This window comes from Lissotriton vulgaris, chromosome 10 (assembly GCF_964263255.1).
Source record: "Lissotriton vulgaris chromosome 10, aLisVul1.2, whole genome shotgun sequence".
Classification (NCBI taxonomy): domain Eukaryota; kingdom Metazoa; phylum Chordata; class Amphibia; order Caudata; family Salamandridae; genus Lissotriton; species Lissotriton vulgaris.
Window position 1 is genome coordinate 9,585,729 of NC_141698.1, and position 26,213 is coordinate 9,611,941.

At 47.5% G+C, this 26,213-nt stretch overlaps 1 protein-coding gene across 3 annotated transcripts in view; it reads right to left on the reverse strand.

Annotated features, from left to right (window-relative positions):
* The window catches only part of WNK3 (WNK lysine deficient protein kinase 3), a 794,746-nt gene that overhangs the window by 265,779 nt on the left and 502,754 nt on the right, over positions 1-26,213 (reverse strand). For all 3 annotated transcript variants that reach the window (XM_086940176.1, XM_086940174.1, XM_086940175.1), the window contains exon 13: positions 13,931-14,047. In XM_086940176.1, coding sequence (XP_086796302.1) covers positions 13,931-14,047 — 117 coding nt within the window. The remainder of the gene's footprint in view (positions 1-13,930; positions 14,048-26,213) is intronic.

Sequence of the window (26,213 nt, forward strand, 5' to 3'; positions counted from 1 at the left end):
TGTTGAAGGTCTTAAGTATCTCTGCATTTTTTGTCACCCCAGATCCCCAACTTTTTTACGACTGCAATCTTAAAGGCTCCCTGCAGAGACACTACATGACGATATCTCTCACTGGAGATCCTTGCCTCTCTCCCTCCCTGGCCGAGCCGCCCTATTTAAAATGCTGTGGAACAGTGAAGGTATTGGATCCTACATCTGGCCAGCCCGGATCTCAACAAGTGGAAAAACAGAACAGGTTGGCTGGTCAGGATGATTAACAAAAGACTCTGGAACCACGCAGCCAATATGTACTACGTGACCAATGGAATTATATTCCAAGAGAATTTATTTTCATATAAACTTAGATTTCATTGGTTTCAAAAACAACAGACATAAACGGAAGACTGTCAGTACAGTTAGTTCAGCAACATGCAATCGTGTATACAATATATACAAATGTACAAACAATTAAGGTGAAGAATCAAACAAAAAACATTATCACACCAAAAACGATAGAACGCATACTATTCCAAATCAATTGCAAAATACAAAATGCTATTAGGGACAGTGCATTACTCGTGCATGGAGAGAGAAGAAAAAGGAAACCAGTTCTTAGAACTAAAAACCAATGGACAGGCGGAACTGAGGTGGAAAAAGGGTGCCTGCCTGTCTCACAAGACCTGTGGTCGAATGTTTTGTAGGATTTCACGGCTAGGGCCCGTAGGAGTGGTATGATTTACACCCTAACTGCACCCTTTGGTCTTGCCACAGGTTGGGGATGTCAACGCGTTTCGAACCTTGGATGTTATAGGTTCTCCTCAGGACAGGGACTGGGAAAGGATTAATCTGCACAGCGGGCACGAAGGTTGCCGTAGTGTAGGTGTACCGCAGTTCAAAATGAAAGTCTGTGCTTGACAAGATAATAAACTGAAGGCACGATGCCCGCAACGCAGTGCGAACTCAGGTGGGAGGGCGGCTCACATGTTTAAGCGCTGGTGTTGTAGGCTGTGTTTGAAAAGAAATACGGGGGACGACTGGTCAATGAAACAGATTCAAGCAGTACACCTACACTACGGCAACCTTCGTGCCCGCTGTGCAGATAAATCCTTTCCCAGTCCCTGTCCTGAGGAGAACCTATAACTTCCAAGGTTCGAAACGCGTTGACATCCACTCCTACGGGCCCTAGCCGTGAAATCCTACAAAACATTCGACCACAGGTCTTGTGAGACAGGCAGGCACCCTTTTTCCACCTCAGTTCCGCCTGTCCATTGGTTTTTAGTTCTAAGGACTGGTTTCCTTTTTCTTCTCTCTTCATGCACGAGTAATGCACAGTCCCTAATAGCATTTTGTATTTTGCAATTGATTTGGAATAGTATGCGTTCTATCGTTTTTGGTGTGATAATATGTTTTTTGTTTGATTCTTCACCTTAATTGTTTGTACATTTGTATATTTGTATATATTGTATACACGATTGCATGTTGCTGAACTAACTGTACTGACAGTCTTCCGTTTATGTCTGTTGTTTTTGAAACCAATGAAATCTAAGTTTAAATGAAAATAAATTCTCTTGGAATATAATTCCATTGGTCACGTAGTACATATTGGCTGCGTGGTTCCAGAGTCTTTAGTTAATCATCCTGACCAGCCAACCTGTTCTGTTTTTCCACCTATTTAAAATGCTGGCGCTTCCCCGCTTCTTGTATGTCCTCCAGAACTGCCCATTTCCGATGGCAGATTCCTTTTTCACCACTCTAGAGGGAGAAATTCGTTTATTACTATGGGACGGCAAGGCACCTCGCATCGCGCTCCGTAAACTCACGAAGGGTTGGTATGATGGCGGCATTGCTCTACCTGACATACACCTATATTACTGGGCGTCCCAACTGGTGGCCACTAATCAGTGGATCCACGGTACACCTACTGACCCGGCATTCCATCTCGAAGGCTGTCAGACGGGGCGTGAGGGATACCTGGGGGCTCTATATAGCAGACCACAGCGTAATCGCTATGTAGGTCCCATGCAACAGACGGTGGCCATATGGCACTGCGCTACCAAAAGTCTTGGTTGGTCCAACAAGTTCACTAAGGCGACGCCCCTTTGGTCCTCGCAAAACCTGGGCCTCCTCGGTTTCCAGCCGGGCTTTGACAAATGGGATGCTATTGGCATCTCCACCGTCGGGAGATATGATACACAAGGGGAAACTTCTCTCCTTCCCTGAATTGCAACAGAAACATGCACTCTCACACAAGGAGGTCTTTCGATACCTCCAGATTAAACACACTATTCAGACAAGTATACCCGACCTTTCTTCAGGAAATCAATTTCTGACTAGATCAAAATTTGACGAACTCAATGATCCAGGATACTTACAGAAGGAGTCAGAAAAAGAACTGACTTAACTGTCACCTGTGGTGCATGATGGGAGCAGGGAGGTCCTGGAGGTCTTAAAGGCACGGCGCCAGTTTATTATGGTTGTGGTTTTCTCCATGCAGCCTATGGGCTAATTGTCTGTTCTTACTTGCCACTTTCTTTGAAAAGAAAGGGCTTTGTGGGAACACTAAAAGAGTGCATATTCGTTTTTACAGAAATGTTATATGGGTTTGATTTTATTTTAAAGGAAAAATCCAATGCAATCTTGGCATCTTAGCCTGTTTGAGTTAGGTTAAGCTGCATTTGTTATGTATATACATGTATATACGTATGTTTGAAGGTACTACATACAGGTTGTTTTTTTTGTCTAAAAATACACATATATATGTATTTTATGTATTGGCTCCGGGGTCCCCACAAGTGGGCGGGACTATTCAGTGCTTATGACTATTGATGAGTATCCCCTGGAAGAGAGCTTCTGAGACAGGCATCACAAGGCTTGAACCAAGTAGGTTTCGTCTGGGACATCTCCAGAGAGTAGTTTGAGAAAAAAAGGCACACTAGTCGACTTCGACAAAAGCTAGTCAAAAATGACTGTTGGGAGTTTGTTTGGGACGCGCTGATGGTGTGGAAAAGAAGGAACTGAAGTCAGTGCACTGGGGTGGCATCTATACAGGCATCACACACGTAAATTCTGGCGTGAACAACATCACGCAGAGCCGACAATACCAGCCGGTGTGCAGGGATTTGCTCAAAAATTTCCAGACCCAAATCAGACACCTGAGGATATTCTAAAGGTAAGGAATCTGTGGCTAGAAATGTCTATCAGATACATATATTTACAGAACAAAAATGAAGGTAAAAGTGAAGTTCTAGGTTAGGATTGCTTAGTTCAGCATAATGTATGCTTAAAAAACTGACAGAAAATAAAAACGCAAAGTTCAAGAAACTTTATAGTTACAAAATGTACAGGTGGCCAACTTCTCCTGCACAAGTGCGGTGGATTTAGGAAGCAGTGGTTGGCCACACAGACTGCCCTCCACAGCCACTGCCTGGCTGCAGAGGCCGAGTCCTGCAGAAGAGACAAACTCTCCAAAGACAGTCAAACCCCACTGCGCATGGTCCACCTGCCAGAACCTGTGCCACACTCTCCACGAGTGAACAACACCCTCTGCCCACATCCTTTGGCCATTTGCAGCAGCGGTCGAAGCGGCAGACTCAGGTCTCCAGGCAGGCAGTACAAGTCTTCTAGATCTACTGTGCTAAAAAATCCTCATGCATTGATGGACTAGACACACCATTCAGCAGCCAGATCATCCTGATACTTTTCTTCTTTACAGAGGTTTAATGCTCTCAAGTCCAAAATGAGGCGCCATTCCCTGTTTTCATGTGAATCAGCAAACATATGATAAAAAACCCTGATGTCTTCAAGGTTTCAGGACTGGTACTATGGCTGCCTTTTGAAGCAGTCTGATCATTTCCAACAACAGGGCCTCCAGATGCTTATGAGGTTTCTTTTGTGGAGGCATTGTTTGTGGTTTAAAAATTAACTCCATTGTGAGTCCAGGCTTCACAATGTCCAACACTTATTTATGAGGCGAGTTTGTTGCCACACTTATAGATACACCTGAGCCTTTACCTCAACAGGCATGTAAGCTGAGGGAATAGGCTGCCCAAACATTCAGGTATGTTGGGCTCTAGCTTGGTCCCTGTTGAACGATGGGCCTTTGCCTTTACTCTGCTGTCGTCTTCCAGACTGTCGCCTTCCATTACGATAATAATAAAAAAAATTACCATTTCCCCCGCAGCCTCCGACGCAGCCGATGGCCGCCTCCCACCTTGGAGCTCTCCCACCAGTCTCTGGGAAGACAGAGGCTGCTCAGCCAATACAGACATTGCTCTGCTGGGAGAGCAGCGTCTGGATTGGTCTGAGCGGGCTGCTCTGCCACTCAGACACTATTTGTGAGCCTGAGACATTTCTCCAACCACAGCCTGAATCACAGCAGAGTTGAACAAATAGAAATAGAAGTGCACATGCATGTTTGGCCGGCTTATGACAGCCAAACAAACATGAACACTTTTAAGTGCCACCACCTGCCTGTCATGGCCCCACCCCGCCCCACCTCCACGCATGCCAAATCCAGTCAACGAAAAATAAAATTACATTGATTCATTATCATTTTATTTTTCTTTGACTGTCTCGGACAAGTGGGACGACATGCCTCTGCCATTACTGAGGAGCAGTTCCTGCATAGACTAGTGGCTCCACGAGAGGCCATAATGGGGAGAGGATGTGGCCTAACGGGCTAGGGCGGTCAATCTCAAATCTGGGGAACTGGGTTCGAGTCTCGGCAATGACGCTCAGCATTCTGTGATGGTGAACAAATCATTTAATCTTTCCGTGCCTAACAAAAATGAATGTGTCCTTGTGTAAGCAACTGGTGCTCATGTAAAGTGCTCGGATACCAGATACCTTTGGGTCAAGTTTGCTCTAGATAAAACCCGGGGGGAAAAAAATTCTCTTATTTCTCCTTAGCTACAAGATGGCAATGAGTCGTCTTAGAGTTACGTTGGTAGATCTGGAGTGATACTAGTGGCAAGAGAGAACACTGAAGATATTAAAGTCTTTGGATGGGCCAAAGTTAGTGAAGGTGTCACTGTTGTGAACAAGATCATGGTCAATGGTTTTGCGGTTAAAGGAGTGGGTGCAGAGACCGTGACCGCTAGGGTTGCTTCCATGTTAAAAGGCACAGGTGTCTGTGGAATGTGTCTTTGTCAACAGTGTCTTTGTTGATAAGATGGCTTTCGACTGCGATGATGCTGTCCTCGCCAAATGCTTCACTGACGGACAGAATGTTGGCGAGTAGCTCTCCACCAACCGGACTTTTGCAGGTTTTTTTAAATTGCTGGGACGGGTTTTATCACAGCAGGTCTCACCACCGACAGTAAGGACATCAAATATGTAGCCTTAGATAAAGGTTCTTGCCATTTGGAAGTTAACAGAGAAGTTATCAACCCTACTTTATTCTTTTATCATTGAGTGGACGTTTTCGGAGATCTTCCTCACTCCATACACAGAACAAGGCCGAAGTAAATATTTGGAGTGAGATGCCTCAGCCATGAGGATGTCAAAAATACCTCAGAGCTCAGCCTCCCAGACACAAGAGAGCAGACTCTGTCTACCTTGTGCTGCGGGGGAGTGGAAAAGGAGCTTTACCTAGATAAAGATCCACAAATCTGCAGTTTTGAAGAAAAAGAGCAGAGCTCAAAGGATTCCTGGTCACCTGTAACATGAGATAGGAAATCCGACAGGCTCTCCGAGGGTAAGAGCTCTGAGCCCCTGCACCTTACTAGCGGCCTGGTGACATTTGGTGGATGTGTAACAAGTAGCCTATTGGTTTCGATGTTATTTGTGGGGTTGGGGTAGTGCGGTGTCTACCAAGGGTTCCCAGCCCGACATGGAGAAAGAATTTCAGCACATGAATCTATGAAGGATCCAATGCTGGATAAGTGGAGCGGAACTAATCACCAGATCTATGCATGGTACAAAAACAGACGAAATCGAGCTCAATTCCTTACTAAGAAGGGTCTGATCCTGCACCCTAATGTCTATTAATAAAAGTCCTTCTTGGCTGTTATCAATAAAAAACAGGGCCAAGCGCACAGAGATGAAACAGACAGTGTGGCCAGTGGCTCTCCACAGGACTGCACCTATGTTCCTGGCTTAATCCTATATTTAGGAAGTGGCACAAAACAGTATGGTTAACTTGGTGGAATCAGCACTAGCTGAAAAAACACGGGGATCTCAGCTCATCACGCTAAATTTAATCAAAAATATTGTTGGCCTTCCACCCAAAATTGACTTTTCTAGTTCTATACAAGTATGGTGCTTACGAATTAGTCTGATGGCTCATCAAATCCACAAACATAATTGATAAACGTAAGTAACCCAGTGGAATGCAACATTATTGTGCCTATTTGGAGAGGGAGAACACCCATCAGAAGAAATATGAGGAAGCTACTGTTGACAGCCAAGAATACAAACACATTTGGTCAGAAAGGAAATCTGCAACATTCTGTACTAGGCTGCACTTTGTACAAAGTAATGAAGGAAAAAAACACTATTCAATAAAGCCCTAGATACTAGGATGGATGGAGTTTTCGATTTAGTGACATTTCACACAAAACTACGACAGTAAGGGTGCAATACCTAGCGGAAGGGTGGGATTTAAGGAAAAAATGGCAGGGCGATTAGTGAAACTGAAAATAACGTTTTTCAAATAAGTCTTACATAAGTTAATGAAAATGATCACGTGTTTGAGGTTTTAAATCTGCTAGATTGCACATAAACGGGTAACTGCCATACTTTTTTTTTTTTAATTTGTTTTTATTGCAGAATTAGAAACCACAGCTTACAATTGTTCAACCATCCCATTCATGGTGTCCCCCCGCATCAATCGTGAGAGCGTGTACCATACACAGCCATTCAGCCCGCATCCCGGGGGCCGGGTGGCGCAGTGTCCTAAATAACAGTAAGACATCATGGTGAGCGTCCCTATGGGACAATGGTCGAAAGACGTTTTACGTATCTGCATTTTACCCCCCCAACCACAACCTATACCCAACAACAGCCTTCCTACATGTGCAGATCAATGCTACAAAACCACCACCGTTCCACTCCCGTGCTCTGTGAGGCCTCCTCATGTCTGTCCCGTATCCCCCTGCCACCTCCTGCTATCCACCCATGCCCCACAGGCCCATTCTCAGTCCCAGAATCGCTACTGCAGTCAAACTACCTCCCGGCTCCTAACCCACCCCGAGCACCCTCTAAACAACCCCCTAGTGCTCCCTCCCCGGCAACCGCTAATGGCGTGTGTCATGTTCCTGATTATAGTATGGGTTCCGCTACAATGTCAATGATAACTCTGAGCTAGCATGCCTCGCGGCGTCCTCAGGTCCCATCCATTCAGTCCTCATCCTCCACTAATGAATCACGCAAGGCCTGCACCACCAATTCCCACGCACGCGCTGTTTCCAAGGCTTTTTCATTATCAAGCTTGACAGCTTGCTTCATTCGGAGCACACTCTCACACTCGGACCACCGCAGCAAGTCATTCTTCCACCTCCTTACAGACGGCCCTCCCTTAGATTTCCAATGCCATGAAATCTCTCTTTGAGCAAGTATCAACCCCAGGTCAATGAATTTGCTCGTCACCTTGGTGTGTTTGGTGTGCGGGAACCAGAGCAGCAGACACGCCGCCATATCAAATTCCACCTCCCTGTCAGTCACTTCGTTAAGAAGGTCCCCCACCTCTGCCCAATAGGCCCTCAGATTCGGGCAACCCCAGAACAGGTGATCCATGTCCGCCTCCGGTGACAAGCACCTCGGGCACCGTGCGCCCTGCACCTGGAAGTACCGTCGTATCTTTTCCGGAGTCAGGTAGGCCCTATGTAACACAAAGAAGTGCACTTGCTGGAAACGCGCGTTCCTCGTGCCTTTCCACGTACGCTGCAATATATGGCTCCATGCTGTGTCCGGAATGGGCCTACCTATACTCTCCTCCCATTTCGCCTTGAGCCCCAGGAGCGGTTCCAGACCCTCGTTCAGCATCCTATTATGGAGGCAGGTCACCGCCTTAAAGGTGCCCGCTGCCATCACTACGTACTGGCATGCCATAGTCGTGTCCGGTTCGATGAGCCCTCCCCTCCAATGCTTCTGTATGGCCGCCACCACCGCCGCGTGTAAGAGGAAACCCCCTTCAGGTAGCCCGAACTGTTCCTGTAGTACCCCGAAGGGCACCAAGATTCCATCGACATACAGGTCCCCCACCACTTGAAGACCCGCCTCCTCCCATTCCAACAATGGGGACCAATCGCCCCCATGTGGTAGGGCCGTCAGCATGCCAATCGGTATCTCCGGCGCATACGGTCGAGTCGCCTTCGTCCTCCTGAGACTCCTCTGCCAGCATAACCTGAGCGTCCGCTCCTCCATAGTGAGGCCTCGCAATTCCAGTTTCTGCTGCATGACAATATAGGCCAGCACATGGCGCTGTATTCCCAATTCACGATCACACTCCGGCCCCCTAAACACCCGAGCCATGTGCTGCGTAAAAACCTGGAGCTGCGCCGCCAAGTAATACAGTTCAAAATCGGGGACGGCCATCCCCCCCTCAATCTTGGGGCGTAGCAACGTGCTCAGTGCCACTCTACGGCGGCCATGCCCCCACAGGAAACCGATAACCATCGTCCTCAGGTCCCTAAAGATCCTCTGAGGAATCCAAATGGGCAGCGTCCGAAAGTAGTACAGGAGCCGGGGGAGCGCCACCATTTTCAAAAGAGCGATCCTACCCAGCACCGTCAGTGGAAGGGTTGCCCAAAAAGACATACTACCTCTCAGCGCCCGTACGCACCGTCCAACATTGCCCTCTAGTAGGTCCGCGGCCACGTGGTAGATGCGGACTCCCAAATAAGTGAAGCAAGATGGCTCCCAAACCACCCCCAAGTCACGTGCGGGGCAGGGCGACCCCGCTCGCAGCGGGAACACACAGGTCTTCGCCCAATTGACCTTGAGGCCCGACAACTGGCCAAACTCCGACAACAGGTCCATCGCCCCTGCTAATGCTCGTTCCGTGTCGTTCAGATAAAGCAACAGATCATCCGCATACAGCGAGATGTGGTGTAGCTGCCCTCCGCTTTCAATCCCCGCGTATCTGTCTCCCGACCTAGCATGGACCGCCAAGGGTTCCATCGCCAGAGCGAACAGAAGGGGGGAAAGGGAGCACCCCTGCCGCGTGCCTCTACCGACCGGATAAGCCGCAGACACCAAGCCACCCAGGCGTACTCGCGCCGTCGCCGAGGAATACAGCACCTTCGTCCATCTGCGGAACCCCTCACCAATACCAAACCTCTCTAGCACTCCATCCAGAAAAACCCATTCCAAACTATCGAAGGCCTTCTCAATGTCCACTGACAGTACCGCTTGGGCCCCATTCTCATCCACTACCGCATCCAGTATCCCAACCAGGCGACGAACATTCAACGCCGTACTCCTCGTGGGGATAAACCCCGCCTGATCCCTATGTACCAGGCCAGTCATATGTGGAGCCAACCTGGTGGCCAAGATCCGGCTTAGTATCTTGTAGTCCACCGTCAGCATGGACAACGGTCGATAGGACCTCACATCCGCCGCATCCCTGCCGGGCTTTAGCAGCGGCACTATCAATGCTTCCCTCATGGATCCGGGCAAACCCCCTGACTCATATGCCTCCGTGTATACCACCAGCAGTCTGGGTGGGAAACTATCTACAAACTTCTGGTAGAACTCTATCGGCAACCCATCCACACCGGGTGTTTTATTTCGCGCCATATGCTTAATGGCTGCCCTTATTTCAGCTAGTGTGACCGGTCCGCCCAGATCTTTCGCGTCCTCGTCGTCAAGGACCGGAAGCTGCCTCGCCTCTAGGTACTCTGCGATTTCGTGGGCTTCTACTCCCAGCTGACTCTGGTACAATTCCTCATAATACACACGAAAGCACTCCAGCACCGCTGCCTGAGAATACACCGTTTCCCCCAGTGCGTTGTTGACGCTAAGGACCGGGCAGCCCCTAATTTCGGGATTAGCAAGTCTGGCCAGAAGCGTGCCCACCTTATCTCTTTCAGCATGCGCTCTGATGGCGTATTGCCTATAGTCGTAGCTCCTCAACCGTTCCGTTTCGGTAGCGACCACCTCCTTAGCTTCTAGCAACCGGGCCTGCAAATCCGGTCGAGCCGGCCTGCGCCGCTCCAGGTCTCTCAGTTTCTCTTCCGCATTGGCAAGTGCATTCAACACAGACGTACGAGCATTCGAAAACCTACCCAGGCATACCCCTCTCACCACCACTTTCATCGCATCCCACTCAGTGGACCTACATGTAGCAGTACCCTCATTCTCACTGAAATAATGATCGATGCCCTGCTGGACCGCTTCACTGAACACAGAGTCCTCCAACGTGTCTGGCCGGAGCCGCCATGTTGGAATCGCTGAACGCTCCCGCTGCCACTGGACATGTACCAATAGGGGATTATGATCCGATATGGTTCTGGCCAAATAGAGAGAGATCAGTGGGGCCAGGGACCCGCCACAGAGCACCGAATCAATTCTCACATGTAGTGCATGGAGGGCTGAGAAAAAGGAATTGTCCCTAACATCCCTGTGTTGTTCCCGCCATACATCCAGCAACCCCCACCTTTCCTGCCAATCTTTCCTGTGCATGGCTAACTTGCGTACCGGGGAATCAACAAGGGGAGGGTGAGACCTGTCCAAGGCCACATCCGTAATCAAATTAAAATCCCCTCCCAGAATCACCGGGCCCGCTAGGAAGGAGGCCAAGGACCCGGAGAGGCCATCGAATAATCGGGCCTGATCAGCATTTGGTGCGTACACACAACAGAGAACAACATCCCGACCATACAACCGCCCCTCCACCGCCACAAACCTGCCCTCAGGATCCACCACTTGATTCAATACCTGAAACGGTATCCCCGCTCTCACCCATATCAGCACCCCACTAGCAAACGCTGAGTAAGTGGTGCCAAACACCTGACCCCGCCACCTCTTTTGCAGTGCGGAACATTCTTTTTTCGTCAAATGGGTCTCCTGCAGCATGGCAACCTGGACCCCCTTCGCACCAAATACGCATGTACCTTGTGGCGCTTGACCATAGTTCGAAACCCCCGGACATTCCACGTCAGGCATTTTAAATTAGGTAACGTCCCCATACCAGCAGTGAACAATCCAAGTCAAACCTTGCCAGTTCGCGCCCACACCATAGCAGTTGCCCCCCCCCCCCAAAACAAACTTCGAAAAAGAAAACACCCCAAACCCCACTCCCCAGGACAGAGCCCACAAACCCAGTGTCAGCCCCGATCCAAACCTCAAACCAAACACACATCCGTCTAACCTGTGGTCGCCACCACAGAAGGCCTTAAGGGCCCTGGGGGGGTGAGTTATCGCCGACCCCAGCGTGCGGAGCCTGCACACCGCACTCCCATCCCATCATGTCAACGCGGCACCCTACCCGGCAACCCACCCATCTCCAACAGGATACCACCCTACCAAAAACCGTGTCCAAGTCCCAATGAAGCATCAACCATGAAAAATCCCATCAGATGTCTGGGGGGTGACCACCGGCCCCTTCGAACTCTCCGCCTCCGAAAGGTCCTCTCCAGTCCTGCCGCCTTTGTCGCCAGAGTCCGTATCCGCCAGTTCACTTTCCGGCTGCGATCTCGTAATGGCCGCCGTCGCTGCAAGTGCCTCTCTCCTGTCCGCAGCCATTTGTGCCTCCCGTTTCTCCCGCTGGCGCCTATTGCGGGACCGGATCCGTTGTGATCGTCTGACCTGAGGTTGTTTGGGCTGATCTCGCCTACTTTTGTGAGACCTATCCGTCCCAGCCCTGTACGATTCTAGCCACTGCCATGCTTCGTCCGGGGTCTGAAAGAAGTGCGTGGTCTCATCCAGGATGACCCGCAGCTTGGCCGGGAAGAGCAAGGAGTACTGGATGCCTTCCTCCCTCAGTTCCTTCTTCACCGCCAGAAACGATGCCCTATTTTTCTGGACCGCCTGGGTGTAGTCCAGAAAGATCGTGACCCTGCTGTTCTCCACCTCATACGGGCCCGATGCCCGAGCCCTCTGGATGAGGAGGTCCCGGTCCTTATAATGGAGGAGCCGCACCACCATCGGTCGGGGAGGGCGGCCAAGCGCTGGTGGGCGAGCCGGCACCCTGTGGGCTCGTTCCAGGGTAAAGAAAGGAGTAAGTCCCTCCGGTGCCACCACAGTTCGGAACCAGTCCTCCATGTAGGCCACCGCATCCTCCCCCTCAATTCGTTCCGGCAGGCCGACAACCCGCACGTTGTTCCGCCTATTGCGGCTTTCGGCATCCTCCGCACGTCGTTCCAGCGAATCCAACCGGGCCAGGATGTCTGTTATCTTATGTTCCGCGGTCACCACCGACGGTTTCAGGTCCAATAAGAGTTGGTCATGGTCCTTGACCTTATCCGCCAGCTTTGCATGGTCCGCTCGCAAGAGCCCCAGCCCCGTGGCGACCTGTGCAATGTCCTGTTGCAACGCCTCCTTGGTCGAGGTGATAGCGTCCAGTATGGCATCCAGGCGCCGATGCAATCGCTGCTCCTGGTCCAACATCGGCAGGGGGGTCTCGCCCACCTGGGACAGGGCAGCCAAGTCCTCCTGTCCCTGCTCCACGGCCGCCGCTCCTCCTGCAGCCGCCATCTTAGGTTACTGCGTCACAGGCTAAAAGAGTCGCTTAGTCCCGGCAGTCGCCGTAGGACGGGGCGAGCGCCTCAATAATGTACAGGATCAAGTGCCACCACTTATGCCCGCAGCTCCAAGGACCAAATGGGCCAGCACCGTCCGATTCGCCCCCTCCTGGTCCAGAGGGAGGAGGGGAAGGAGGAGGAAAAGCGACGAGTAATCGTCCCCAATGTCCGAGCAGCGCCGGGTTCCCGGTCCCCCAAACTTCAGGACCGTCGCCACAACCCCCACAGCGTTGATCTCACAGCAGTGGGTCCCCCCGCCAATCGGCGCTAGGACTGCTCAATGTCGTCGTCCAGATCCATCGGTCCGCTCCGCCGCCATTTTCTTCGCACTCTCGGCAACACCCTGACCGTCGTTCGTTGGGGTCACCCCGGGGCCAGCTGACCCCCAACAGCTGTCCACCGATGCCTAGTGGCTCCCCTACACTTCGTAGGCCAGGATTATCGACCACGGGTCGCTCCGGGTGCAGAAATCAGGAGAATTAGCGGGATTCCGCGCGGAGCTGCAAGCTCACGCCGCCATCCCGATCGGCGTCCAAGCCACGCCCCCGTAACTGCCATACTTCATCCGTTTTTTTAAATTAAGAAATTCTAAAGCAAAGGAACAGAATACCAAGCTAGAGGCTGAAGAATAGTGGACAGAACCAAATGTTTATACATTGGATAGGGGAGGCACTTAAGCATTCTTAGATAGGAATTTACAGCCATAAAATGACTTCACAGAACTAAAACGAGTGGAGGTAAAAACCTGATAGGTTTCCCATTGCCTCACACTTTAGAAGTTTTATTTTTTGCAAATGCCCATACTTGTTCACTTTGGACCTTGTAGTGATATAGTGAAGTGATATGTTTTTTAAGGCATAGCTGTTTTAACTCTATAGGATTTATAAATGAGAAGGAAAGTTTTTTCTGTACTAAATGTTAATGATTTTATGATGTTTAAAGATCATCTTGTCAAGTCTTAAAACGTCTTTGTAATTCTTGTGTGAAGGCAAAGTATGGTGAAAACAGTTTAAATTAACTAAACAAAGGTGAAGGTGTTCTTCAAAAGTTGGAAAAAAGGGGATGGGGCGGTAGTTCTAACTGGGTCAAGTGTATGAGGCAAAATAATGCTATCCCCACCAGAGCCAGGCACCATACTAACATCAAGACATAAAACAAAATTCATATATTTCAATACCATGCAGTCGGCAATAATGTTCAACCGAAGGGGTCAGGAAACAACCTTGCAGCTAAAGAAAGAAAAAACCATCACAACTTTCAACACTCACCATGTAGTCAGCAATATCTTCTGGGGCATCTCCATCTGCGTCAAACTTGAAGGTCACCATTTTATTGTTGTGAGTCTCAAGCTGACACTCCACCATGTTGTCTCCAGAGGTTGAAACCTAGTTACAGAGGAACAATAATCAAATGCTTTGCATGCAAGAGTCTTTGCATTAGAGGCAAAGCAAACTTACAGGGTGCAAAATCCAGTCAAAAATCGAAGGGGCCAAAACAGACATGTTACTCTCAAACAAATAACTTTCTAGAAACATTTATATTTTTATAAAAATAGTTGTCCCGGAGGAAAAATATAGGATTTTAAGAAGAGGCCACGGGAGAAGCACAATATTTCTTGAAGTGGCTTTTCAGTTATGTCAGAAGCTCAGTTACTAAGTACTCAACACAAACAAAAGTTACCTGAAATACAAGATTTTAGTCATTTGTATTACCTACAAATCGATAAACAGAATATCTCCAAGTATGGGGGATCTCCAGAACACTGTTTATTATATATTGTTTTCTTGTGAATAAGACAAAGTCATACAAATGAAAGAAATATGACTATAGAAAGCAATATTCTCTCATCTTTTCTTTAGGTTTTTAGAAAAATATATTGCAAATAGCAGAAGTTGTCAAATGGTACATTCGGCTTTCATAATATATAAAAATAAAGAAAAATGTAGCCTTTAGACAAGCATTAGATATACTCCTTGGCAGTTCTGGAAGGCTTAAAGCCATAACATCACACATGGGAGGATCAGATAGTTATCTTGGTTTTCAAGAAAACACAGTGAAACGTTAAAGATACACATTCAAATATTAGACTATGCTCCTGGAACTGAGGGACGGGGGTATATTAATAGATTCAGAGAAAATATGTAAATGACTGCTAAGAAACTTTGCCTTCTGTCATGGTTTTCCCTCGAATATTCAAACAATAGACTAGAATAGCAAGCTAATTAAAATGCCCTGCCCACAGAGAAGGGATCTAAAAGCAGATAAGGAAAAAGGTTATTCATTCAGGGAAATTACTTGTGAGTAAAGCTTGATCCACAAGGGAATTGCGACTGGAGACTTAATCAATATCATAGGTGACTTCCAGGTAGTCGCTTTGTATATGTCAGGAATGGGAACATTCCTGAGGACAGCAGAAGCCGCATTCTTGCCACATGTGGAAAGGAATTTAAGTTCCCCGAAAGAAGCCAGTTCTACTTTGGGTGCAATGCATTTATACAGAATCCTACTCACCCAGCTATGGGCTTCTTTTGGGATGCGATTCCTGCATTAACCAACTACTAGAACCAAATATTAGATGACAAACATTTGTTTAAATGGCAAGATCTTTTTTCTTCCCTAAGAAGAATCCTATCGAGGACATCTAATGCATGCAAACACCTTGCTGTCAGATAAAGAAGGGTTTGCAAGGATACTTTTCTATGCAAAGAGGCTGAAGCTCATGCTAAACAAGATAATAACTACAAGGAAAGCCAAGGTCTATGACAGTTGTTTTACGTTTTATTGGAGCATCAGCGTGAATGGAAAATCTGAATTGCTAGGACAATGTTTAGTTCCCAGGGAGGTCTCCTGATTTGGGGGGCGAGGGGCTCTTTCATTGCGTTCTTGGAGCACTTTCCATCTGAAGCAGAATGGGCCATGCTTAAATCAGTGGCGGCGTTCGAGGGCTAGATGAAATGTCCTCAGCGGCAGCATGTTGATGTGACATACCTTTTCTACAGAAGGACGCTTCCCTTCATCAGAGAGCTCCTCCAAGTGAGCTTCCCACTATTCCATGGAAGTATCCACTACAAAGGATTGCCCTGGCCAAGGCTTCTGAACAGAAGTTCTTGAAACATGGTATACTCCCCGCACCCACAGGAGGACTGCATGGCACTTCTGGACATCTGAATCTTTTCCTCCCAATCGTCCATCTTTTGACAACTGATCCTTTAGTAGATCTCGGCTCAGACCTTTTCTAGACATTCCAGACGAGGATGCATTCTCAGCCTGGCACTGTGTACCAAGAGGGTTCATGATGAAGCCATACGACCACTACCATGACATTTGTGAATAACCAAGATGCGTTGGTAAGGCCGAAGACTAGAACCTAGACCTGATATTGCTCATATCCCACCTGAAACCACAGGTAGAGCCTGTGGGGTTGCAGGACAGGGAAGTGAAAATTGGCGTCCTGCAGGTTCACCACCACCATTCTGTCGCCAGGATCAGGGCAGACAGACCCATGGCCAGGGTGAGCATGCTGAACTTGTCCTTCCTGAGGGAGAAGTTCAACGGGTGAAGATCAAATATAGGTTGGAGGCCTCCATCTTTCCTCAGCACCAGGAAGTAACAGAAATAACAACCAGTCCCAACTTCTGATGCCAGCATCTTCTCTATGGCTACCTTGGCCAAGAAAGCCTGAGCATCCCTTTGCAGGATCGCGATATGGTCCTCCAGGAGGCATTGTGGTGTGGAAGGTATGTTGGAAGGGGTGGAAAGGACGGGGAGGGCATATCAGGTCTGGACAATTTGGAGCACCTGCTGGTCTGCTGTGATGCTCTGCCACCCGTGCAGTAAAAAGGTAATTTGAACTGCTACTGGTTGCGGCATCTAAGGCAAATGAAAGTGGTTTTGCTGCAGCTGCAAGGGAAGGGGTGTGGTATTGGGTAGGAATTTGTGTAGTTTGTTGCCCTTAGAGGGGTGCTGGTGGGCGGATCCACCGTCTCTGCCAGGACTTGGGTGGTCAATGGCCAAAGTCCCTTCTGAAACCACAAAAAGATTCAAAACTTGGTGAAACTACAGTACAGGCAGGAATAGCCCAAGGGAGTGTGCTGTTGCCTTGCTCTTCTTGAAGTACTCCAAGGAGTAGTTTGCCTTGCCGTCAAAGAGGTGTGAGCCATCAAATGGCATCCCCATCAAGGACTGTTGTAGGTCACTAGAAAATCACATTCAATCGATCCAAACATGGTGCCAAAGGACCACACTTGTCTCAACTTTCCTACCGAAGCAATTGGTGGTATCCAGGCCTAAGCGAATTACATACCTTTAAGTGCACTGACGATCCTGAAAAACACGCTGAAGGTTGGTTCTGAGGTGTTCTTTAACAGCTGGCAAGATATCCCCACCTGCCCCAGAACACATGAGAGTATCTACCCAGCCGGCAACTCAAGTTCACTAAACGGAGGGCAAGGTTAATAGAGTACAACACAAACTTTGTGATTGTTTCCATTCATTTGAGTCTATCCAGCAGGGTGGATATGTGTGCTCTCCCTACTCAAAGACTCCCTGCACTACCAGGCTTTCTGGCATACGGTGTTGGAAGAGAAAGGTAAGCGCTCCTGGAGTAGGTCTGACTCTCCTCACTATTTAGCGTTCACTGATGGGCAAGATCCAGGTTTGGAACCAGTACCGAGCAGTGTGTCGGGCCACATTAAATGCAGGAGAGGCTCCAGTGTTTCCTGTACAGGTTGTAGGACCTCTGTAAGGACCTTAGTTGTAACCTCAATGATGGGAAGTTGTAAATCAAAAACCTCTGCTGCCCTTCTAATAACTATCACAAAGGATTCAGACTCATTAGGGGCTGGACCTGGTTTAGGGAGTGTAGGGCCGTGTCAGGTGAGATATCAAGCCCATTTTCATAACCATGACTGTCTTCACTATTGTGGTCAAGAAGGTCATAATGGAGCAGAAGCGTCTCTGAATCAGAGTGACCTAATGGGCGTGAGAGGTGCAACTTCGGTCTAGGTCACGTTCAATTCACTTCAGTCGAAAATGACTATTGGCTCCCCCTCCAGCATCAGTGCCGTCATCGACACAAAGGGTTCCAGCATTGGTCTTGACGCCATGAGTAGCATTATGCCAAACGTTGCAGACTTGGGACTGACACCGAAGCAGGGTCAAGGAGCACAGACTGCATTTGACACAGATCCGTCAGCGGTAACCTGACTGTATCACCCCCGATGCTTAACCCCTTCGAAGCTAATGACGAGCTGGGCTCGTCATGGCGCTTACCTGCCGTGCGCTGATGACAAGGCCAGCTCGTCATAAAACAATGAAAAACAACAATTTGCAGCACAGGACGGGAAAACGCCTAGCAGCCATGTGGTTAAGGCCAGTAGACACTCCAGAGAGATTTGGTGGTCGAAAAGCCAGTGGGATGAATGGGAGCCACGCATGGAAATCTTCTGCTTTTTCTCTTAACTAACTGGAGGAGTTGGACCTCGAAGGAGGTCATTCACGGGATCGGCCTTGAGAACACGGCCTCTACTTAAAGCGGTATTGGGCCTTCTTTTTGGGTGGTGTTCTGCGACATATAACTTGGCTTCGCAATCACGTATGGCCTTTGGATTCATCTTCAAGCAAGTGTCGCACAACATCAAATCATGTGAGGAGTCCAGACACTGGAGAGAGACCTCATGAGGGTCGTTCACCAACACTTGCTTGTGTCCTATGCACTCTGGAAAAAATTAGACAGAGATAGTTGGTGAAGATTTAACAAAATTCGAGGGAACAAGCCCCGGGTGTGAGTTGGAAGGTCCATAAAGAAAACAACTGACGTCACTGCGCAGAGGTGGCGGCTATGTAAGAGCTCACTTATAGAATTGGCAACCAGGTCATAAGTCAGGCGCACAGCTGGAGGTAAAACAATAGCAAATAAGTTGTGGTATTAGTGAACTCCAAGAGAGAAAGGGACAGGTTACCATACAATCCCCAGAAAACCCTGAATAACAATCCAGAGTTTGTCACACATTGCCACTGGTATCTCCCTGAGCTCCACAAAAATAAACAACAATGCAATATATGCAAAAAAGTATAGAGAACAGTTCCACTCAAGTGCAGAAGTAATGTCTTTCATGGAAGAAAGTATATCCGTTGAAGTAAAGTGATCCACAAATCCAATGTTTTTTTTTTTTTTTTTTAAAACCTTTATTTTTAAAAAACACAATACACAGCGTCTGCCTACAACCCCTCGGGGCCGGCCGCTATGACATATGGTAAAAGGATAAAAAAGGATCCAATAAGGCAGAACGTCGTTAAAGCAGTCTCTGAGCAAAAAGTATCGTGTAGAACCTGGAACCATGGCACGAGGATAGGAAAAAGGTTTAATTTTATGATTTTGTCGAATACAATTTGAAAAACTACGAAAAGAGTCGAAGCTAATCTCTGACCAGGATAGCTATTATCTGTCAAGGAGCACTCGGAAGGAAGCTTGATAGAGGAAGGCACTAGGCAGAAAACAAGCGCTCACCATCAATGAACTAGGACCATCCGCTATGTCGCATAAGGGTATAATACAATAAACTCCCTAATAACACAGAACCCCGACCCCAAAAGAGAAAAGAAGAGTGAGATAAGGAAACAGAAGGAGAAGAAAAAGAAAGAGGGCCATAGAAACAAAGAAAAACATAAAACACGTCCCATCCCCCCACCCTGCATACCAGCGGAAGGCCACGGCCCACCCCCCCCCCCAATAGGCATGCCTGTCGCCCCTAGAGAACCCCCAAGTGGGAAAGAGAGTAGAGAGAGTGAGAAAAGACCATCCCAGTCTCCAACCCTCAGAAAAGGCGGGAGGAGGTAAGTTCAGCATACTCCCGGTCTCCACCAGCCCCGTAAACATCCCCCACCCCAGGTATCATCAGCACTACATAGGTAGCAAGCAAGTCAGCAGGTAGGGAGAGTCATTTCAAAATGCGCAAGTAAATCGGACTAAAAGCAGTCCCACCCCGGTCCCCGCCCGTCAATGCGTACATCTCAGTAAAGAAATCGCCCAGCCCTGACCCGATCCTGGGTGGCCCCACGTACCCACCCCCCATGAGGAGCCAAAAGCGTTGGAGAAAGGAAGATAGCCAGCCCCAGTGAGAACAAAGAGGCAAAATGGCCGCACTCGATGATGAAGAAATACCCAGGGACAAAATGGCCGTTGCTAATCCAGATCAGGGTCAACACATAGTAGGAGCCGCATTTTCAATATAGTAAGTCTTTGCATTGCAGATCACCACCCAATCCCCACAAGTCAAGAAGCAGTACCATAGAGAGACTGCCTAACCCTGGCCCGATCTCGGATGCATCTCCGAACACACCCCTCGATGACTGCCAGCCCCCTCCGAAACAAAGAGACAAAATGTGCGCCAAGAGGGAGGGGGAGACCCACAGAAACAAGGGAAACGGTACCAAATATCCAAAAGTTCGTCGGTGTCAGCCAAAAGGGCCTCCGAGTCATCCTGGCGACACAAGTACAACAGCTGGGAAAGCGGAGGCTTCAATGGAAGAGCCGTCGAGAGGGTCAGGAGTCGCTTAGCCGGCAGTCTCGTCGCTGATAGCGGCAGCGAAGACAAAGTAGCAGTCCCCGGATGGGGAAACAAAGTATCACAGGCAGAGTAGGTAGACGGCCATCCACATGCGTCAAACCAATCGTCCCAGGTCTCATCACCGCCGATAGAATTTGGTAACACAGTAGCGAACTCAGGCACCAACAAGGGAGTGTGCAATTGTTGCTGGGAACAGTCCCTCCGCGTCTGTCCTGAATCGAAAATTATATCCTCTAGTTTTTGGCTGAGCCTGTGGGAGCCATGAAACAGCGCCGATCGCAGATCATCAAGGGCAATCAGGATAACGCCATAGGACGGGGCAAGCTGCGGTCCTCCTGCATCTGGAGCACATGAAGGGATATTCGATGCGATTCCCAGCCCAAACATAGCGCCGCAGTCCCAGGGCGAGGGTGGGCGATCCTCTCCTCCCCGCGATTCAGCGGATATATCCATCATGCCGATAATCCGGTTGCAGAAACATGGGGGATGCGTCATGAAAACAGCAACTGCCCCGTCCCCCGTTACCGTCAGCTGCAGCCAAGCGCCACCAGCAAGACAAATAGTCAGGGCGAAAGGGCAAACCACCGATTCCGGGCAAGCCCCGTAGTGAAGTCGGAGCAGCACTCACCCAGCGCTGAACAAAGGGACCATTCGTGCCGTGCGGTCTACCCTCCAGGCGTGAGATAGTTGTAGCATACGGCAATCCAAGGCAATCCGTGCGCAGCGGTCTGCGAGACAGTAATGAGCAGCTCCTCCCAGGCTCCGGGCATCCTGCAGGCAGGCCGGCCGTCACCGCTCCAGCGAGGTCCGGCAGCCAGCGGCAGTGTATACCGGGGTCCAAGGCGTCGGAACGATTAGTAGGCTATCTCCGCACTCCGGACGAGCAGAGACTCCGGAGGGACATCGGCGAAGTCAGCAAACATTCCCCGGTCGGATAGCCGAGAAAATAGAGCAGGATTCAGACAGGATAGCAATGCGGGGCTCACGGGCCGGTGGAGCCGGGAGCCTACACGTCTGCTCCGGTCGCCATCTTGGCTCCTCCCTCCACAAATCCAATGTTATGATTGTCCAATGTATTTTAATGTACTTCAAATAAATCCTTTAACAGCCACACAGCCAACACGTGTTTCGTCAGATGCTTATTATTGCATCAACTGACTTCATCAGGGCTGCAACCCAGAAAATAAAACATGATATAAGTAAACCAGTCTTGTACTAATTTCTTAATAACCATCACCGAAATTCAAAAGGTTGAAAAGGAAAGTAGCAACCAGTTAGAGAGATAACCAAGCAGCTAGTGTGAATCAATAAAAGGCCACCTCAGTGAAACTACATATGCACCATAGTTTGAAAGACCTGCTTCAGTTATAAGGTAAAAGGTAGTCCCAACGTACCATATAAAGACAACTCAACATAAAAAGACAATAGTTTACCTTTAACGTTATCTAGTCTTCCCTGGACTATTAATCATAATATTCAAAGTCTGAGACAAGTTTGAAAATGCCTGGAATAAAGGTATACCGGCCTGATCAATTTTAGTAAATATATAACCAATCCAATTATCAATGTACTGAATACAATGCCATGACACCTATTATTAGGGTTGTATATTAGAAAATCATCTATCTCTGACCACCGTGTGTAATTACAAATAAAACTGCACTATCACAACTATCCAGCAAATTTAGCTACATATTTCAAAGTCCCAACTCTATCCAAAACGTCTCCTATACAATACATGCCACATACATATCTGTAAATATTTAGTTAGGCGTATAACCTCACCTCATTTCATCCGCTTCTTAGACTCCACACATTATCTAATCATCAAATTCTACATCGATAGTAATTCGTCCAAAAAAGCAAGATACACGAGTACATGTACCTGTAAAGATAACGGTAATAGGTTTTAATATATGTTCCACTAATAAAAATGTCTCTCTAACTGGTTGCTACTTTCCTTTTCAACCTTTTGAATTTCGGTGATGGTTATTAAGAAATTAGTACAAGACTGGTTTACTTATATAATGTTTTATTTTCTGGGTTGCAGCCCTGATGAAGTCAGTTGATGCAATAATAAGCATCTGACGAAACACGTGTTGGCTGTGTGGCTGTTAAAGGATTTATTTGAATTACATTAAAATACATTGGACAATCATAACATTGGATTTATGGATCACTTTACTTCAACGGATATATTTTCTTTCATGAAAGACATTAATTCTGCACTTGAGTGGAACTGTTCTCTATACTTTTTTGCATATATTGCATTGTTGTTTATTTTTGTGGAGCTCAGGGAGATACCAGTGGCAATATGTAAGAGCTCCACTGTAACAGGATCAAATGCGGAATCGCACAAATTCACTCAAGCCATGTGAGAGAACTGCTGAAGAAAATTCTCTGGATTCAGTCTGGCACCAGGGGATATTAACAAGGTGAGAAATCTGTAGTTAGAAGTATCCAACAGAAAGAACTAAAATCGTATTATCTGTCAAAAAAGAAGCAGCATTACAAAATCTTCTTATTTCGGCCAGACTTGCAATTTCTCTTATATTAAGATGTAAGTGGCAGCTACTACTTTCTACACAAAATGTCCTTAACGCACCTCTTTTTTCAAAATCACAGAGGTTAAGGACTTGTTGAAAGAATTAAAGTTTTCCCCTTATCAAGAGACTGCCTTCTCTGTGGGAATGAAAAATTGTTTTTTAGAGGCTCCTGCAGCTTCTGTTGAGCCATTTACAAACATCTATTGTAGAAAACAGCTTTTCTTGTAGCTACATCTACAAGCAGCGTCAGCGAAATTTGATTGACATCTACAAAGTCTACGCTAGAGGGATCAAGGCGGGAAAGAGGTCAGATAAGATAGATGAGCTGGAGGCTCTCCTGGAGGACAGAGCACTCCACCTCAGCTGATTGTGGCAGGCGTCTTTAATGTCACCTTTGAACCCCTGGATAGTGAGGATACCTGTGCGCTAACGAGGAGGGCAAGTTGTGGTATGTCCCCCACCTTGACCTCCCCCTTATGAAAATATTGACCCAAGTAGCACTTCAACGAAAAGCGTTTTCCTTGGAGTTTGGCTTAAGGGCAGCAAATGGCCGCACCGCTTCTGATCTAAGGGGGGCTAATACTTTTAACAGGACCAACAATTTAAGTTGTATCACTATATTTTGTTGGGCCTCGGGTGTTGGTCCAGAGTGTTCGACATGAGTGTGGTTCTATTGAAGGTAGCAACCATAATCCCTTACAACTCTCGTTGAGGTAACTCTGGGTGGGTCCGCCCAGTTCTTCAAGCAAAGTCCTGCCCTCTAAGGAGATATTGCCTTCTAATGACGACCATCGCCTTAAGTAGCCCCAGGTGGCTATGAAAAAAGACAAGCTGAAATTTATCAAACAGAACCTGTTGACATTCACAGCTGAGATCCAAAGTTTAACTCATTATCCGGGAGGACTGGACAAGAAGAGGGATTGCCACACTCAACTCTTTGACCAGTTAACCACACTCTTCCAAGAACCGGAGCGCCAATCTAAATCTGCCCTGAACAGAAGACCGCAGTTGACCTGGTACAATAAGGAATGTAGAGTCCCCAGACACCAACTAGCCCCGGAAACCAGAGAGAACAATCGGATTCTAGTGAGGGATCTGGGGAGCAGGTATAAGTCACCTCAAAAGAGGGCCAAAAGGAAGTGTGATATAGGTAGATGGGCCCTGATTAGGAGTGCTGTGAAAGCAAGGACACACAGAAGTTTAGCTTCTTGTAGTTAGGGGGGCTGTCAACAGGCCTCCTCTCTCTACCAACATTATCTCTACCACTGCGTATAGAATAGAGCCTCCATTGTGGAAAGGCCAAGTAACGACCCCTACTATTCTGGTGTACTCTACCTTTCCAGTAAGATTGGCTAGATTCGTGATGTGAAATCCTCTCTAAGAGCATTAGGTCTAGAGGGCCTCTGGGACAATAAGGACCATTTACCGCCCCCTAGCAAAGATGCTCTTAAGAGATACTATTGTAATTGGGCTCAGCCACCAGCTCCTTGTGGGGACACCTAACCTTTGATTTTATGAATTTTAAAATTATTGGTTTATACGAGTAATGTTCTGAAATCATCACCATTCCCCTCGACAGGCAACTCTATATGCAATTTTCCTTTGGAGCACTCCCTCTAAACTTATATACTAGCACCTGGAGGCAAACATCCACTTCCTCGCAGCACTAACCCAGGTGCACATCTGCTATGGAGCCCATTGCCCACGTGTTTTTGGTCTGTCCCAAGTACTTTTACACATGACGCAAATGGCTGAGACCAATCTGTAAGCAGCTGGGTACGCGCCGTTATGTCGAGGCGCTGTGTATCCTAAGATCAGATCCTAGCCCGACAATTGTTTGTGCTGTTGCCATGTTCTTTGGCCACATGTGGGCATAAAAAAGGCTTCTGTCGAATTTGTGAAACCTTTGCAGAGATTATTAATTTTTTATCCACCGTATCCAGATGATTATAAATTACCCTTGTGTCATTGGTTTGGATCTACTGGGCAGCCTCTTATTGGCTTAGGGTGTGTGAAAAGCATAGAAACTTGCCAGCATCGTGGGCCATGTCGCTGGAGTGGTTTATGCAAAGGCTTTTGTTGTCATGGTTCTTACTCCATACCAGTGTTAACCTAAATCACAATGGACTATTAGATTGTGTTCCTATGGATACTTGTATTCTCTGTTTTAGCCTACTGTTTTCTCTTTTAACTTCCAATTGGTTACTTATGCTCATTGCACTTCATCTCATGTGGTGTACTACTCCTTTTGGTTCCCAATGTATAGGTCTGGTTTAATATTCTCTGTATGCTGCACTTTGCACTAGCACTTTTATGGTCTACGACCAAAAGAAAGTTGGATGATGATGATGTTTGCTTACACAGAATTCTAGATCTACGCCGGGGGATTGCCATTGAAATCCTGTTGGTTTATTACCTCCTTCAGCCCACCCTCCATCCTCTAATCCATTTGGAATGCCCCTGATCATTGCTCTGAAGGTTCTACAGCTGACTGGAACCTGGTGGTGGTGAAAGATGTGAATAAAGTCTATTTTATGCTTACTCAGTGTTTTCCATTTTATGACAGAATCCTCCATACATAGTCCAGTATTTAAATTCTTTCCTTCCAATTGCGTTTAGAAAGGATGGGTTTGCTCTTCTATTCCTTGCTTATGATGATCAACTCTCTGAAGGAGAAGGAACGCTTGCTTACCTAGAATTCTAGCTCTCCTTCAGGGGAATTGCCATTGAAATCATAATAGAAGGAATAAAGGATGACGATGGCTTCAAAGCAAAAAAGAACTGGAGCAACTACCACTGAGAAAGAACAATGGGATACTGGCAGACAGAATACTATAAAGTATTGTCAGCCTTACATGGCCATATTATTCCCTTAATTTCCTTTAAAAAAGATCTGGAAAAGTTTTTTGTTTCTTGCCACCTACTCCCTCTCGCGTCTTTTATATTTTTTAATAGGGTATGGATTTGTAAAGTAAATAAAAGGAACTGGTCAACACAGACTTTTTAATAGGCTGCTAAATTAGTTCACAAGAAGTAACATATGGCTTCTCTAAAGAAAATGCAAAGGAAAATGCTTCTTGCTGTGTAAGCATACGTTCGTAGTGCCGTGAATCTGCATGTTTAGTATACTCTTCCCATCCAGTGTTGGGCTCGGAGGTTTGCAAGTTGTTTTTTGTTCGTCGTTTCTCGAGTCACGAGATGTGCTGTGATTCCCTCGGTGTACATTGCTCATGGGCACTGACTCCATCTTAGAATGTTTTTCGCGAGTGTGAACAAAATGTATGGTGCAACCAGCAGTGTGACTGTAATACAGGGGAAGATGATGTTCAAAAGGCACATGTCACCAGAGAGGAGGGCAGGTGTATGTGAATCTCAGCACTACTTGTAAAAAAACAGATGCTTACAGAGTAAGTAGCATGTGTTCAGCATGTGTGGCT